We start from the raw sequence: 16,199 nt of genomic DNA on the forward strand, positions 1-16,199 counted from the left end.
GGACTCCTGACACCTCTCTCTGTGTGTGTGTGTGTGTGTTTATTTTTACTTTATCATCTGCAAACACTGTTAATATGTTTCCTACCTCACCTTTTTTTAAATATCACATTGTATGATTAACACACCTGTATCTGTCACTGAAGGGAGAGGCCTACCTGGTTCTTAATGCCTTGCTGAGTGATGAAGGTTTTCAGAGCTCCAGTTTCTGAGTTCTGAGGATAACCAAAGTCCAGAATCTCTGCAGGACACAAACACTGTCAGCAAACAACCACCACCACCATAATCATCATCATCTTTGTCGTCGTCACAGTGGTACAGATGGGCAGCTCAGTGCTTCGACCTCCAGCACAGACGTTTCCTGTCTGCGCTGTATTTTCTTTAGGTTTTGATTTTCTCACTGAACGTTTACAAAAATCAAAACCTAAAAAAACCACAGAGCAGCAGCGATGGTGACGAAGGAAACACAGAAACCAGACTGAAGCCTTCAAATATGCATAAAATATACCTCAGGTACCGTCCAGCGTAGATCAGGACTAAGTTGTTCTTGACGTTGTCCTTGCAGGTTTCTTGCCAAAGTACGCCACCATCACGTCACACATCTTGTAGAGAAACTCGAACACCATGGCAGCGTTGACGTTCTGCTTGGTGACAGCTGCCAGCCAGATGTTGGAGCATTTGACATGGAAGTAGGTGGCGTCCAAGCGATGTTGGTGACCGGGGAGCAGACCTGCTGCCGGGAGTGGATGACATTAACCCGAAAAGCATCCACTGCATTTCTCCTGGAGAAAAAGACGAGACAACGAACCTGGTCTTTATCGGGCTGGTCTGGTAGTTTAGGGTTCGGGTCCTGGATTGCATGTTCTAGGAAAAGTTGTGTAGGAAACTGATCCTGTTCAAACAGATTAAAAACAAAAAAAAAGAGCTGGTTCCAGGTTTAACCAGTTCTTAAATCTAAGCGTTCACTTACTATTTCCATCAGCACAGTAAACCTTTCCTGTCTGTTTTCACTTTCAAGACATGAGACAGTAAAGGTCTTTGTGTTTCTGTAGTTGTGATATTAACATGTGTCAACGTTTCTGTTGCTAATGTGTGCACTCAATAATGCTGATGACAATAATAATAAAAATAACAGCAGCATTAAAACATGTTTATCTCTGAGACAGAAGACAGATTTCTCCCTCTGTCGTATATATCTCCATGTTGTCCGCTCAGACTGTGGTGACATCGCTGCTGCTGCAGGGCTTCTTGCTATGCTGCCGTTGCCTGGCAACAGACTCCCTGCATCACAGCGACATGGAGACTGCAGCGTCATACTAAGAATCTCTGCAGAGAGAAACTGATTGAGAAACTGAAGTGTCACTGACAGAAAGAGGTTCACCTGAGTCAGAGGTTGTGTCTCTTCCTGTTGGAGTACAGTTACTCTGAATCGGGACAGAGGTGTACACCTAACTGACATACCTGAGTGATCAGCTGCACACCTGGTCATTACTGCCCACATGTCGCTGTACTTCTGTCACCAGCCGTGTTTTCCCTGCTCATTCAACACAGGGTTACTGCAGCAATCTGCCACCACACCACCCTGACCCCATCCTGAGTCTCCCTGATTCATACAGTTTTCCACTGTGTTAATTAGATCATGTCTCTGAGACCAAAATACTGGCTTCTTTGTAAAAAGAAGCTGATGCAGCCTTTTGTCATCTTTCACAGTTTATTAGAAAAGATGTTGAAAGAAAAGTCAACTGGTGACATTGACAAGGATTCATTATTTATAAGAAATTGTAAGATCTGGCTAAGGTTTATTTAATAAAATGTAATATTCAGTCTTTTCTCATGTCCTGAATCTGGTTTGAGGGGAATCTAAGTAGAGATGTGATGAATTGATGACTGATGATGACTCTAAATCCATCATCATCATCATCCATAATGTAGAAACCAGCAGGTCTGACGTCTCTGTGGTTTCAGCTGCAGCACCAGTTACCAGTTTAAGTTCCCAGCTCTGACTCTCGCTGCAGGAGATATTAGTAAAAATATAGAATTCTGCTGATCACACAAGGTTTCTGTTCAGTCTGCATCCAAACAAGCCTCCACCTGTCTTCTGACCCACAGGCAGCTGATGATCGCTCATGAGCTGTCGGACTCACCCAATTTTATCACAGGACACCCTGGAGATCAACACCTCCCCCTTGTGATTGTAAATGAAGAGTCCACCCATCATGGTCGATGGTGTCAGTCAGAGCTAATCATAGCGAAGAGTCGCTGCAACAAAGACAAAAACAAAGTCATTATTATTTTTAAACTACTCTGAATGTTTAAAAGACGTTAATTACACACAGTAACAAAATCGGGTGTGTTTCCTGATCTACGATGTATTATAAATACAGTTTAACAGGTCCTAAAAACAACAACAGAGCAGAATGTAGATGGAACATTTGCCTGTGTTTCTGTACACAGCTGCAGACAGAACAGTCTAGTAATGAATAATGGAAACAGTGGGATCTTAGGTTGGAATTATGACTTGGATTACAACATGAAATTATTTCCAAGTGAGAAACTGGTCATCGTCTGATATGACACAAAGGCAGCATTATCAAGTTACTGATACACTCTCATCAGAGGACAATAATTTTAAACCAAAAAATAAAATGTATATACCAGGCGCTATTCTAAATAAAAAACACAAAAAACACAAAAACAGAAAATGATAAAAGAATGGAACATTTAGGACAATGACGACTTCGTATATATGGATAAAAACCTTTTTTCACTTTCTGAGGTTGGGCTTTTCTTTTTTAACCTGGCGCAGTTGAGCCTCCATAGAATGTGTCGCGTTAAAATCAGCATGTTAGCTTAGCGGTGCTATCCTTCTTATATATTATACTATTCAAAGATACAAATATGAAGGAAGTTCCCACCAAAGTCAACATGTATCAAAAATAGATTAGAATTGAAAAAACGCCGTTCGTCTTCAATTATGGTAACGTATTTCTCTGGTGTCGCTAAAAACGCTGCTGCTTAACAGAACTCCATTTGAAAAGATGTCATTTAAAGCTGGCTCCATCTCACTTCACTCAGACACAGAAGAGGCCAACGGGGCCTTTTCAGTCGGTACCGACCGGTTCCTCTGGTACTGTCGGGTACAGAAAAGGAGATCTGGACATATTTCAGCTGTTACTGAGAATCCCAGTCACCCGCTGGCTGAAGGTAACTTAGTGTTAGCGCAGACTACAGGCTGAGGTCTTACCGATCTTACCATTCACACAAAAACCTAATCCTGGTTTTTCTATGCGCCGAACTGAAGGGCGGTTCCTACGGACTCATGAAATATTTTAAATCACCGTTTCCACTGGATGCTTCGGTAATGATTTCCAATAATTCCCTAAAATCGTAGAGTTCTGATAGCTATTCGGATAAGATGATTAGCTATTAGCAGCTGCTGCTAACGAACCGCAGCAGTCAGACGGTGACGCCGCTGCTGCAGTGCAGACAGACGGACAGACAGACGGAGACACACGGCTGTGTTCCCGGTCCACCGCGTCCTTACCCGTTCCCCGGAAGGCCGTTGTGTCTTTGGGAAGCCGCACATACAGCCACACGGGCCCGGCCGTCGCTCCATCAGGATGTCAGACCGTGAAAACCGGACTCTCTCGTTTCCTCTAGTCGGAGGCAAGATGTCGGAGGCTGGAGGAGCCCGTCAGCTGACCGAGCCCGGTCTGGCCGCGTCCCGTACCCGAACCATCTGCCTCCTCTACCACCGCTTCTGCAGGAACGGGGATCAGTAAAAAAGCTTCTCAAGGACATTTAGTTCGTTCACTTTCAAACTGACGCGTCGGTGTGAGTCAAGCACTGACGGGACTCAGATGGTGGTCTCCGGTTGACAACTACATCAGATGCCGAGGCGGCAGAGTTTTGGATTGGAACGCGTCCCTCCCTCCTCTGCAGACCGGCCTCAAGGGAAGAGAACAGATGTAGTCCAAGTGTCCTGCAGCCCAGGTCTGAGATCTGGGCTGGGGTTACTGGAGATGTGCAGCACTAAAGCTGGACTCCTGTTCAGGTCCCTGAAGGGTTTCTGTCATTCACAAATCCGACATTTATTCACAATAAGATTTGAAATATGGACCTGGTTTCGCCCCAGAATCCCCCAGTCTGTCTCTGATACCCTCTATCTGCTGGCGGTTCTGACCATGTTCAGGTGCAGCTCTTAACTTAAATAAATAACTTTGAATGTGTTGGAAAGTGAAACGCAGCGAAACAAAGAAACAGAAAATCAGAATAGAAACAAACTCAGAGCCGCAGCCAACAAACCAGCAAACACGAGGATGTGAAACGGGTCAAGAAAAACTTGGTGGATAAAAACAGAGACACAGCCACGGTGAACGCATCAGAAACAGTCCATTTCACTTACTTCAGTCTTCATGTGTCCACATTTATCTTGGAAATCAGGCAGGAAAACTGGGGGCTGGGATAGAGGAAGATGGAAACTCTGCAGAACCAAAACGGAACAGTTTATGTTGTTTTCCTTTGAAACAAACACACTTTTATTTATTGATTTAATGTTTTATTCATTTAACGAGCAGCAAAAGTATTTTTCATGGATCAAGAAAAAGATTAATGAACATCGATATTTGCTGCTACATCAAATCAGTTACCTGAAGAAAAAGCAATGGAGGGAATTAGAAACACAAGTTTGACCTAATGACCTGAGACCTGGGTCCAAACTGGTCCTGTTAGAACCATAATCTCTCATGGGTCTACTGACTGTGGGATTTCCCAGCAGCTGGACAATTTCTGGAAAACTCTCTGAAGGGAGCTTTGGAGGAGGATCCTGATCAGCGATCTGGACGTGCTGATTCTCACTCATTCTCAATCCAGCAGCAGTCCTTGCTTCCATATTTCCAAAACACCAAGTCCTCAAGTTTTCCAAGTTCACACAACTCTGGCAGACTCATCCAGGATAAAGCTACTGATCCAGGGAACCCTGCACTGGTCCTCCTGAATGTGAGCTTCAGTCTCCAGCACCATGACACAGTCTTTCCTATGGATGTGGTTAATTAGCACCACCTGCCAGCCCACAGGTACCATCTCCAACCTTCAGCTGACACTGACCAACAGCTGTGGAGGGTTTTAACTCCTCAGTGACCTTCAAAATCCTGTTCCCCGATTTCCTGAACCAAACTTCACTGAAGCAAATACAGTGAACAGGTAAATCCTGTCAGCTGTTCTCAGCTGTCATCCCTCCAGGAGCAAACTGCACCTGCTGGTCGACCAGAACATGAATATCGTCGATGGTGTTCGTCTATAATCGATATTCAGATCCCTCGAGTGCTTATAGTTAATAAAACAACGCAGAAGTTACACACTATTGAGGCAGGAAGTTCAAATATTCTCTTTGTTCACCTGGTTCCTGTGCACTGCGCTCTACCAGTGAACGACATCTTGTGGTCCCCTCACGTCAAAAGATCCCAGACTAAACTTTTCAGCTCTGTGGTTCCACGATGGTGGAACGATCCACCCACCTCTACAAACACAGTTTTTTTAAAACTGAACTCTTCCTAATCTTTCTCTGCACTTCTAAAAAAAACCCCAAAAAACTTGCACTTACACCCCAAAACAAACAGTTCTTCCAGGAGCACTTTACTTTATAGTTCTTCTCCTTGACTTGGATATTTTGCCTTGTTCCTCACTTGTAAGTGACTTTGGATAAAAGCGTCTGATAAATGTAAATGTCTAAAATGGAGCATGTGTCTGTTGCGTGTTGTGTTACGTGTTTGTAAGAAACATGTTTTTGGTCTAAAGGGAAAAAGCCGTTAAAATCAAACTTACAAACTCACACAGGAGGAGATAAAGACCAGACTACATTTAGTTTTTGGTGCTAGCTGCTCCAACCCGCATTCCAATGTTCATCGACCCAATATATACTCAACACAAACGTCCAGGTGCAGGTGTTTCACCTGTTGTGACATCACATGACATCCACAAAGAAGTCACCAGGGTTTCCCATGGCCAGGCGGAAGGACCTTCTGGAGGTGGAGAGTTCAGGTGGGACAGACGAAGGAGCTGAAGACGGGACTCGTCGAGGGTCCTCGGACTCTGTGTTACCAGGGAGGCCAGAGAGGGTAGGAGGCTCCGTCATCAGCTGCTTGATTGATTCTCTGGCTGCTCCTCCTCGTTTCTCCTTCTGACCATCACTACAGTCGGATCCACTGCTGCAAGTCCCTATAAAAATCACAGTAAAAGTACCTGATTACAGTACTACAGTATCCTCAATATACTACTACAATATCTGATTACAGTACTACAGTATCTGATTACAGTACTACAGTATGTGATTACACATATCTCTCCTGTCATCTTTCTGTCTATTTAAGGCAAAAATGTATTATTTACTACAGTATCGTCATTATAGTACTACAGTATCTGATTACAGTACTACAGTATCATCATTATAGTACTACAGTATCTGATTACAGTACCACAGTATCGGATTATAGTACTACAGTATCTGATTACAGTACTACAGTATCCTCAATATAGTACTACAGTATCAGATTACAGTACTACAGTATCCTCAATATACTACTACAATATCGGATTACAGTACTACAGTATCCTCAATATACTACTACAATATCTGATTACAGTACTACAGTATCGGATTACAGTACTACAGTATCGTCATTACAGTACTACAGTATCGTCATTACAGTACTACAGTATCGTCATTACAGTACTACAGTATCGGATTACAGTACTACAGTAATCCAGGTAACATCTTATTCTCTCACCTTCACTGTGCTGACTCCCTCCTCCTCCTCCTCCTCCTCCTCCTCCCCAGGCTGGCAGTTCATGTAGTGGGTGAGGCGAGCTGTAGGGGTGAGGGATGGGGTACTGGTAGGGGAAAGCTGGGGGCCACCGCAGACCTGAATCCAGAGCCAAAGTGTCACCATCTGATCCTGGTCCTCGACTGGCCCCTTCATGATCCAGCAGAGACATCAGACCCAGATCTGACAGTCGGAGAAACCACAACAGGGTTAGGGGCTGAGATCCTGGAATATACTGGGTCAGTTCTGAGACAAAGGTTTGTGAAGGTTCTGTGGAGCCGATCAGCACCGACTCACCTCCACACAGGTCTCCGAACACGTAGTAGCACTGCTCAGAGAAGGTGACTTTGTTGACGGTGTGTCGGATGAATCCAGCCTTCAGCAGGTTTCCTGCATACTTCCGAGCTTCACGTCGGTCGTTGAAACCTTCCACGTTACGGTGGAGCCAGTCCACCACATCTGAACCTGTTCAGATGGACACACAGAGGACGAGCTTTGTAGAACAGTGTTTACCTGATGGTTCTTACCCATCAGCTCGCAGACAGCTAACGGCACCTGACAGTGATGCATGAAGAACCTAGACTGCAGTTCCCTCTACAGGACAGAGATCAGAACTACTCACACGTCATTTTTCAACGAAACCAGGAGGTTCTGACTGAACCTGAAGACCTCGTTCAGTCCACTCTGGGTGTTACAGAGTGATGCCTCCTTCCTCGTAAACAGTCTTTGGTTTCTGCTGGTTCTGCTTTGTTTCCTCACTGACTCACACTGACACATTCATTTGTCCTTTAAGTCATTGACCCATCATTAATCACGGTTTACGTGGTCCACCTACAAAAAACGGTTTTCACCAACAGTCAACAGCTACGCCTGCCTCCGCCCTGTGCTTCACGTCGTACCACTGTCCCTGTGTTTACAACCTCGGTTTAGTTCTGCTGAACATGGCAGCTTCTCACCGATGAAGGCATTGGGGATAGTGATCTTCAGCCACATCCGGTCCCGAACTTCCAGACCGGACTCAGGATTGGCCATCACCTTGACCACAGCCGTCATGTCGCTGTGGATGGTCAGGTGGTCTTCCTCGTGGACACCTGAGAAGCAGCAGAGCAGAGCTGGTTTACAGGTGGAGCAGATGATGGATTGGGGGGGGGGGGGGGGGGTTAGGGTTAGGGTTAGGGGGGGAGAAACTGCAGTGGCTGATGGGAAGCTGTACCATAGTGTGGGAGGAGTCTCCCTGTCATGGCGGCGGTGTGAGACACCCAGGCAGCGGGATCAATGGGACGGACCGGCTCACCTTCAGAAGTGGAGGGAAAAAAGGAAGGACGACGATAAAATCACATCGCGCGTGTGTGTGTGTGTGTGTGTGTGTGTGTGTGTGTGTGTGTGTGTGTGTGTGTTTGTGTGTGTGTGTGTGTGTGTGTGTGTGTGTGTGTGTGTGTGTGTGTGTGTGTGTGTGTGTGTGTGTGTGTGTGTGGCTATCATTGTGAGGACCAGCATCAATATGGGTTTAAAGAGCAAAGTTTAAAGGTTAGGGTGAGTAGATTAGCATCATCTATGAAAGAGCAGGGAATTAATTAGTGACTCACTCCTTGGCAGCGTGAAGCAGCCTCGAGGGTTTGGATCCCAACACTTTGCCACTGTTAATGTCACGGGACTGCAGACAGACAGACAGACAGACAGACAGACAGACAGACAGGTTATTATTATGTGAACAGAACCTGTTCTGTGTCTCAGCCCCTCCCCTGTTCCTTGTTGTCTCATCAGTATTTAGACTAATTCGCTCCGTTTCACCTCGACCCTCCCTGTCCCGGTTCTCAGCAACCCCACAGCCTGTTTCCTGTCTGTTTGGATCTTCAGCTGGTGTTTTCCAGCCTGTACATGTTGGACCACAGTGTGTTTCCAGTCTTGATCGTCGTGATCATTAAACCTCACAGTTTGGTGTCTGTGTTTCTAACCTGTGTTTGTTGGTGATGATGTCAGATCAGACTCTCCTGTCATCTTTCTGTCTATTTAAGGCAAAAATGTATTATTTCTACAGAGCTGTTACTGTGTTCCTGTGTTCTCCTCATACCGCGTGAAACCCAAACTCTGCTGGTTCACAGAATGAATGTAATCAAAGTACTTTCACAGTAGCAGCAGTACCACTTCTACTGCTAGCTGTAAAACATGTCTAACCCTGGTTTGTGGACGATCTCTCTGAGAACTCGAACGGCGTCGTCATTACTCATGTTCTCAAAGTTGATGTCGTTCACCTGAAGTACACAACAAGATACTGCAGTTAGTGTAAGTACAACCAGTGTTCCAGTACTAGTATTATCAGTAGTGGTAGTGACATTAGTAGTAGCAGTATTAGCAAAGATGGTAGAACATGTTTTTTTGTAGTTGTGTAGTATTGTAGTAGTAGTAGTACCTGCAGTAACATGTCTCCAGGCTCGATGCGTCCGTCTGCTGCCACCGCTCCTCCCTTCATGATGGAGCCGATATAAATGCCTCCATCTCCTCTGTCACTGCTCTGACCAACAATACTGATGCCGAGGAAGTTGTACCTCTCTGAAACAGAAACGGAGCGTTCGTGTGAGCTGCGCAGGTCGACTCTGGTGTTGTGAGACGTCACAGGTAAAGCTTCCTGCAGGTAAATCACTGAAAGAAGACTTCACACGTTGTCTAATATCCAAGTTTGACACTTTCACTGTCTGCAGGTGTCTCTGTGTTGCTGCAGTAAGAATGTCCTCCTGTGTTTCCAGTAGAAGAGTAAAGACAGCGAAGACGGGCTTAACGGAGATGGAGACAGTGTTCAGTGTGAGTGTGTCGGCTCGGTACTCACCCATGTTGAGAGTTACAGTGATGATGTTGAGCGACATGGTGGAGTCAGTGACGCTGCTGAAAGACGCAGACTGACACGTGGACAGATAAAAGAGACGACAGTGGCGGACACGTCAGAGACAGAAGAACACAGAAGCTGTTTCACTTTTCATTAAGGCACCCAGAAGCCGCCTGGTTCTGTATGAGCCAGACTGAACCACATTCAGGAAAATAAGCTGATTATTATTTAGGAAAACTGGGGGCCTTTTATCAACCGTCTGTCCTCAGACCAACGTGTGTGTGTGCGTGTTTACCCGCTCCATCCGCAGTGTTTTCGGTTTTCGGTGACGGCGGCGTTGACGCCTGACGAGTCGCGGCGAGGAGCTGCTCTGCTCTGTTGATTGGCTGAACCTAGTGTGACATCACAGAGGGAAACGTGTTCAGGTTACATCACGTCACAGCTGACTGATGGCTAAATAAATAAAAAACAAGAATTTGAATGAAAAAACTAAACAAAAAGGAATAAATTAATACAATTAGAGCCTAAACATTTTTAGAAATACCAAGAAGCACTAACTGAAAATAATTAGTGCTTCTTGTAATATATATATATATATATATATATACATATATTACATTTTTTAATGAAAATAAAAATATATAGCATACTATATATACTGACCTGTGGAAATATCAAAATAAATATCAAAATAAATATGACAAATACTAAGTAGATCAGAAATTTAAAAATTACATTAGAAAAAAAATTGATAAAAAATAATCCCAAAACATTTTATAAAAACCTATAAAACCATATATGAACTAGCAAGAAAATCCTGAGACTGTAAAAGTGATTATAAAAATCTGACTGTTGAAAAAACATGTAAAAATAAAAAGAGCTGGATGGGTCGAGGTTGTGCAGCAGCTGAACACATTATTTCTGCTCTCAGATCAGCGGGGACGCTTTTATCTGCAGCACAATACAAACTGTGCTGCCAGTCACATGACCAACAACAGCCAACCAGAGCACGCGAGTGTGAACAGGTTTACTGGAGCAGAAGAAGAAATTGACTCGAGGGCTGGTGAGTGTGTTACAACGAACTGACCAATCACATTGAGAGATGCTGCTGATCTAGAAGTCACATGACAGAGATGTTTAAAGTAGCAAATTAGCTTAGCATAAAGACTGGAAGTAGGCGGTAACTGTTAGCCTAGCTTAGCATAGAAGCAGAGGGAACCTTTGATTGATCAAACACTGAAATCTACATTTTTGTCCACATTTGGAAGTGCCCTTAGCCAAAACACCAAAACCACAAAGTAGCTGGTCAACAACAGGTTCCTCAGGGGGATCATTAAAGTGTGTCATTATCATTTTTTTACTGACATAAATCTTTCGTTAAAAATGATTGGTTGATACATCAAGTGCCAAATTTACAGCAGCATGAAAATGGAAATTATTAATTTCTGTAGTTTGTTGTCAAAACACAAGAAACAAACTAAATTTCCAGATCTGCAAATGGATCGATTTAGATTTTAAACCAGAAATCGAAGCGAGACAAGCCACAAGTTGTATGTGTGTTCAGCCAAGCACAGGTTTACGTTAAGGTTCAGGTTCAGCATCAGGATCAGAATTAGGTTTAGATTTTGGTATAGATTCAGTGTCAGAATCAGGCTCAGGATTCGGAAGAAGGTTTATTATCTAGATCAGGATCAAGATAAGTATACAGCAATGGGTAGGAGTCTGACCTTCCTCCAGAGTCTTCAGATGAGCAGAAACTAGTTGTCTCCAGCTCGCTGCTGTGTCGGGCAGATGAGCTGTCGCCTCCACCTGTTGGCCCCTCCCCATTCTGAATAGCAGGACTGTGAGTGTGACCATTGCTATCACCTGGAGAGATGGCAGCCAATTAGAAGACAGTTGGGCTAAGTAATTGTTATTTTTCTGACTTGTTGATGTCGCAATGCCAGAAATCTGGAAGAAATCTGTTGTTCCAGTATTGGGCAAAAATTCTACGATTGTTGATCCAAAGTCGGGCACGATTTCGAAAGACGAAACAAAACAAACTAATGACATGAAGGTTTTTCAACATAGATTCTTAAAATAACCAAGAGAATCTCTGACACTTAAATCTGGACGTCTTTATCTAAGATACTAAGTCTGAAATGTTTCCTCTTTTTGTACCATCAGACACAGTGTGTAGATGACTTTTATTAGTCCAAAACTAGTCTCTGGTCTGTGGACTTAAAGGCAAAATACACTGCCTATACAAAAAAAAGCCACACACACTACTATTCCGTTGGACCACCTTTAGCTTTGATTACAGCACATTCACTGTGGCATCGTTTCAATCAGCTTCTTAAATGTCTCAACATTAATTGTTCTCCAAGATCTTGTTTTGATGATGGAGAGTCTGATGCTGCACAAAGTCTTCTCCATCACATCCCAAAGACTCTCAGTGGGGTTAAGGTCTGGACTCTGTGGTGACCAATCCATGTGTGACAATGATGTGTCCTGTTCCCTGAACCACTCTTTTACAGTTTGAACCTGATGAATCCTGACACTGTCGTCTTGGAATATGTTCGAGACGTCAGGGAAGAAAAACCCATTGATTAATAACCTGGTCATTCAGTATATTCAGGTAGTCAGCTGACCTCATTCTTTGGACTCATAACGTTGCTGAACCTGGACCAGACCAGCTGCAGCAGCCCCAGATCATAGCACTGCCCCCACAGGCTTGTACAGTAGGCACTAGACATGATGGGTGCATCACTTCACCTCCTCTCTTCTTACCCTGATGCTCCCATCGCTCTGGAACAGGGTAAATCAGGACTCATCAGACCACATGACCTTCATCCATTGGACAGTTCTTAACCCAGTTTTAGTAGTTTCATCTCTTCAGATGTTTTCTTTGATTCATTCAATAATTGGACTCTTCTGAAACAGATTAACATCTTTTCCACGACCACAGGATGTATCAGACATGGTTGTTTAAGAAATGAGAAGCTGCTCACTGCATCAGTTAGAGTTCAATAATATGTTACCAGCTAAAACATGATCATCCATGCAGTAATTATACAATAAGAGGCTCTTACCTATTTGCTTGAATCCAGGTGGGGACTTTTTTTGAGGTGAGCAGTGCATCTCCATAGACGACTTTAGGAGTGCTTCTACTACAAGTCATGGCAGTTCGGCCAGGTTTGTTGTTAGCATTTTCGTTAGCGCTACCTTCTTGTCTTTAAGTTTAAAGTCGGATAATTCTTCTGATCTTGTTGGTGCCAAATTAATCCCACTGTCCAGTTATATGGCAGCTACTGACGTGTTTTCAGTACCACAGAAAACAAGCACTGTAACATTTTTCAGAATTTGGATATCAGTTCTGATGACATGAATTCTGCTTACCTTGCTCTCTCCCATCTCTCTCTCTCCTGTCTGATGGTGAAGCAGCAGGTTTGACTTCCAACCCCTGCAGTTCATGGCTGCAGAAGGCTGCAGCACTGACACATAGATAGATGGATACTTTATTAATCCCAAAAGTAATTCAATGAAGACAAAGACTCTAAAACTAGACTAGACTCTCTTGTTTTTCTCTAGTTGTGGTTGTCTTTTGCCACTTGGTCGGTTTAGGGTTAGGGTTAGGGTTAGGCAGAGCCTTTAGCTATCAAGCCCCTCTCCTGTGGAACCAGCTCCCAGTTCAGGTTCTGGAGGCAGACACCCTCTCTACATTTAAGACTAGACTTCAAACTTTCCTTTTTTATAAAGCTTATATCAGGTGACTCGGAACCATCTCTTAGTTCTGCTGCTATAGGTTAGTCTGCTGGGGGACCTCTACTGATACACTGAGCTCCTCTCCTCTCTCCTCTCTCCTCTATCCATTCAAATTCTACCATTTCATGTCATTAACTTTGTGTCTTCTCTCTCCTGTAGTTGTTTCCTCCTCTCTGTCTCCCTCTCTCTGTTCTCCTCTGCAGGTATCCTCCTCCTTGGCACTCAGAGTCCAGTTACTGGTCCTACCAACCTGCCCAATGTTCTTGCTCCTTGTTTTTTGTTGCCTGCTGTTCTTTTCTCTCTCCTCTTTCCAATCACCCCAACTGGTCGAGGCAGATGGCCGCCCACCCTGAGCCTGGTTCTGCTGGAGGTTTCTTCCTCTAAAGGGAGTTTTTCCTCTCCACTGTCTCCTGGTTCTGCTCAGTGGGGTTGTTGGGTTTTCTATATAACTCTGTATACAGTTTTATTTGTAAGTTCTTAAACCTTAAACACTGTAAAGTGTCTTGAGACGACTTCTGTTGTGATTTTGTGCTTTACAAATAAAATTGAACTGAATTGAATTGTACTCAGTTGTACTGTAGTACTCAGTCAGTGTATGTTGTTTTATTAAGGATTTAGAGGAACTAAAGTGAACTCACTGAAAGGATGGGGGTCTGGAGTCTCCGATTCCACCTGTCCTTTCTGTGGGGGGAGGGGCCATGTTAGTGGGGGGCATCACTGATTGGACATCTGACTGACAAGTGTCTGAGGGCACCACCTTGACAGATACAAAAGACAAGAAACACATCTGCTGTGAGGACATTTCTATCTTTGTGAGGACATTTCTATCTCTGTAAGACGTGTGTGTTTCTGACCCAGCAGACGACTCGCCCATTCACACATGGCAGTCTGGCACCATCATCACTGATCTCCTCTTTCACGACCCTGTAAACACATCAAAATCATCATGAGTTGACATTAATTTCCCGTCTATATATATGATCAACATGTAATTATTAACATGAATTATTAACATGTAATTATTAAAATGTAATTATTAACATGAATTATTAACATGAATTATTAACATGTAATATTACCATGTAATTATTAACATGAATTATTTACTTTATGTCTGTGTCAGGTCCCCAGGTTGTGAGGGAAACAGGAAACTGAGTCTGTGCAGGTTTTCATGTTTTACATGTGTAATATAAATCCACTGTTATATAAAATTATTCAGCAGCGTTGGACGCATGTAAAAATATGCTGAAGGTTTTATTAATAATTTAAACAGGACAAAAACAATCTCAGGTCTTCTGATATTTTTACTGAACTCCAGCACTGACAATCTTCAGATTCCCGACTGTGTATGAGGAAATGTGATATTGATCCGATTGTTCATCCTGAGTCATCGACGCTTTTACTGATGGAGCTGCTTTAATCCTTACTGACAGAAAGACTTCAGTGTGAGACACGCAGCAGGGATCTAAGATCTTCACTCCTCTGTCTCCAAAATTAATATTGTTAAAGTAGAAAACTGCAGTTGGAGCACATTTTACATTTGACTACATCTTCACCATCATAGTGGCACATGAATATTTTGATAGTTGTAATACTGAGGTGATAAGATCAAATGAATCTGTGCAATAGGTGTTAAATAAATAAAGTAACATTTTGACCTGGTTCCAGATGAGTTGTATTAATGTCTGTATATTAAATAGAATATGTATTATTGTACATTAACGTTCTGAAGTCTGATCATTTCCACTTAGTAGAAGTTAAGAATTCAACTGAAACATTCTTAGAATAAAGTGATTCAGAAGCTTCATGTTGAACTTTAAGTTCATCTCATTGATTATTAATAATTCATAATAATGTCTGATGCTGATCACGTGACTCACCCGAAGTCTGCGTCCTCAGACTTGAAGAAGAATTTCAGGTTCGGTTTGTTCAGGACCTGTTTGAAGTCCGCTAGGGTGACGCTCTGTGGGGGCACGTTGATCCGGATCAGGTAGGGGGTGTCCTGGTCCTCCAGGTGGTAGATGACCCGGGTCCCCTCCGTCGTGCTGTCCCCCATGGCTCCGGAACGACCACAAGCCCGACGCGGCCCGGACCTGGCCGGCTGAAGGAGAGACGGACGGAGCTGGAGGAGGATGCTGCGGGTCCACCTGCCGGACCACGAGTCGCTCCACAGATCGGCCCTGAGGTCGGTCCTCGGTTCGGTTCACGGGTCTCGCGTGTCGGCTTCGCCTCCTGCGGGTCTGCGGACGGATCCCGCTCTAGTCCGGTCCAGATGTGTCCATCCAGCTGCTGCAGGTTTCTAGTGATGCTCAGTCTTCACCGGACGTAATCAAGACTACCACAATAATATACACAATTTCCGGTGTAGCCCTTAGAAACAAGAGCTGACCTATAACCGCGCATGTGCAGAGAAACACATCCAGGTGCAGATCGGGTTCATGAGCAGAAAATATTCCTTAAAGAGGCCGATAGCTCAACAAGAATGAATTTAAATTACAGCTTTCCTAGTGTGTCTAATGTTTCTATTTTGACTGGAATTCTATCATCACACAGACCTTAACCTGACTCTAAAAACTAACCTGTCAATGCGTCAAGGGTGGTGATCAATTTATTGTTTCCACCTTCAGTCAGCTGACAACGGCTAGGTTCGTGTTACTTCTGTCTCTTCATCGGCAAATGATCTTATTCCATTTTAAAATCTTCCTTCATATTTACAGAGCTGCAGTTTGCACTTTTATTTTGGAGCAGACAGATTCCGGAAATTGAAGACGTTTCTAAGTTTGTACTTCCGTTATTACAAATAAAAGCCGCAGCGT

At 43.8% G+C, this 16,199-nt stretch overlaps 1 protein-coding gene and 1 long non-coding RNA gene across 3 annotated transcripts; both read right to left on the reverse strand.

Annotated features, from left to right (window-relative positions):
- Nucleotides 1-155: 155 nt before the first annotated feature.
- Nucleotides 156-2,253, reverse strand: LOC113173387. The gene is made up of 3 exons (XR_003299821.1): nt 2,142-2,253; nt 506-779; nt 156-238 (listed from the first exon to the last, which is right to left on the reverse strand). It is a non-coding gene; the product is annotated as an uncharacterized LOC113173387 (long non-coding RNA).
- Nucleotides 2,254-3,547: 1,294 nt separating this feature from the next.
- Nucleotides 3,548-15,680, reverse strand: LOC113173361 (segment polarity protein dishevelled homolog DVL-3). Of its 2 annotated transcripts, XM_026376787.1 has the most exons (16): nt 15,264-15,680; nt 14,238-14,307; nt 14,022-14,140; nt 13,018-13,112; nt 11,367-11,505; nt 9,935-10,031; nt 9,643-9,712; nt 9,229-9,368; nt 8,994-9,070; nt 8,405-8,472; nt 8,032-8,112; nt 7,775-7,909; nt 7,116-7,283; nt 6,783-7,001; nt 5,949-6,213; nt 3,548-4,480 (listed from the first exon to the last, which is right to left on the reverse strand). In XM_026376787.1, the coding sequence occupies exons 1-15, from the start codon at nt 15,437-15,439 to the stop codon at nt 5,960-5,962; spliced, it is 1,908 nt and encodes a 635-aa protein (XP_026232572.1). In that variant the 5' UTR covers nt 15,440-15,680; the 3' UTR covers nt 3,548-4,480; nt 5,949-5,959. The 2 variants fall into 2 exon arrangements, with proteins under 2 accessions (XP_026232572.1, XP_026232564.1); XM_026376779.1 differs by lacking the exon at nt 3,548-4,480 and having other exon boundaries at nt 5,642-6,213.
- Between the last annotated feature and the right edge of the window lie 519 nt (nt 15,681-16,199).

Source organism: Anabas testudineus, chromosome 13 (genome assembly GCF_900324465.2).
Source record: "Anabas testudineus chromosome 13, fAnaTes1.2, whole genome shotgun sequence".
NCBI lineage: Eukaryota > Metazoa > Chordata > Actinopteri > Anabantiformes > Anabantidae > Anabas > Anabas testudineus.

Bases quoted from the DNA above. Each gene is read 5' to 3' on its own strand.
- LOC113173361 (XM_026376787.1), bottom strand. From the start codon at position 15,439: ATGGGGGACAGCACGACGGAGGGGACCCGGGTCATCTACCACCTGGAG. The intron at 13,113-14,021 runs GTGAGTTCACTT...TCTATGTGTCAG, and splicing joins TCCAGACCCCCATCCTTTCA to TGCTGCAGCCTTCTGCAGCC. The intron at 7,910-8,031 runs GTACAGCTTCCC...GCTGCTTCTCAG, and splicing joins GAGACTCCTCCCACACTATG to GTGTCCACGAGGAAGACCAC.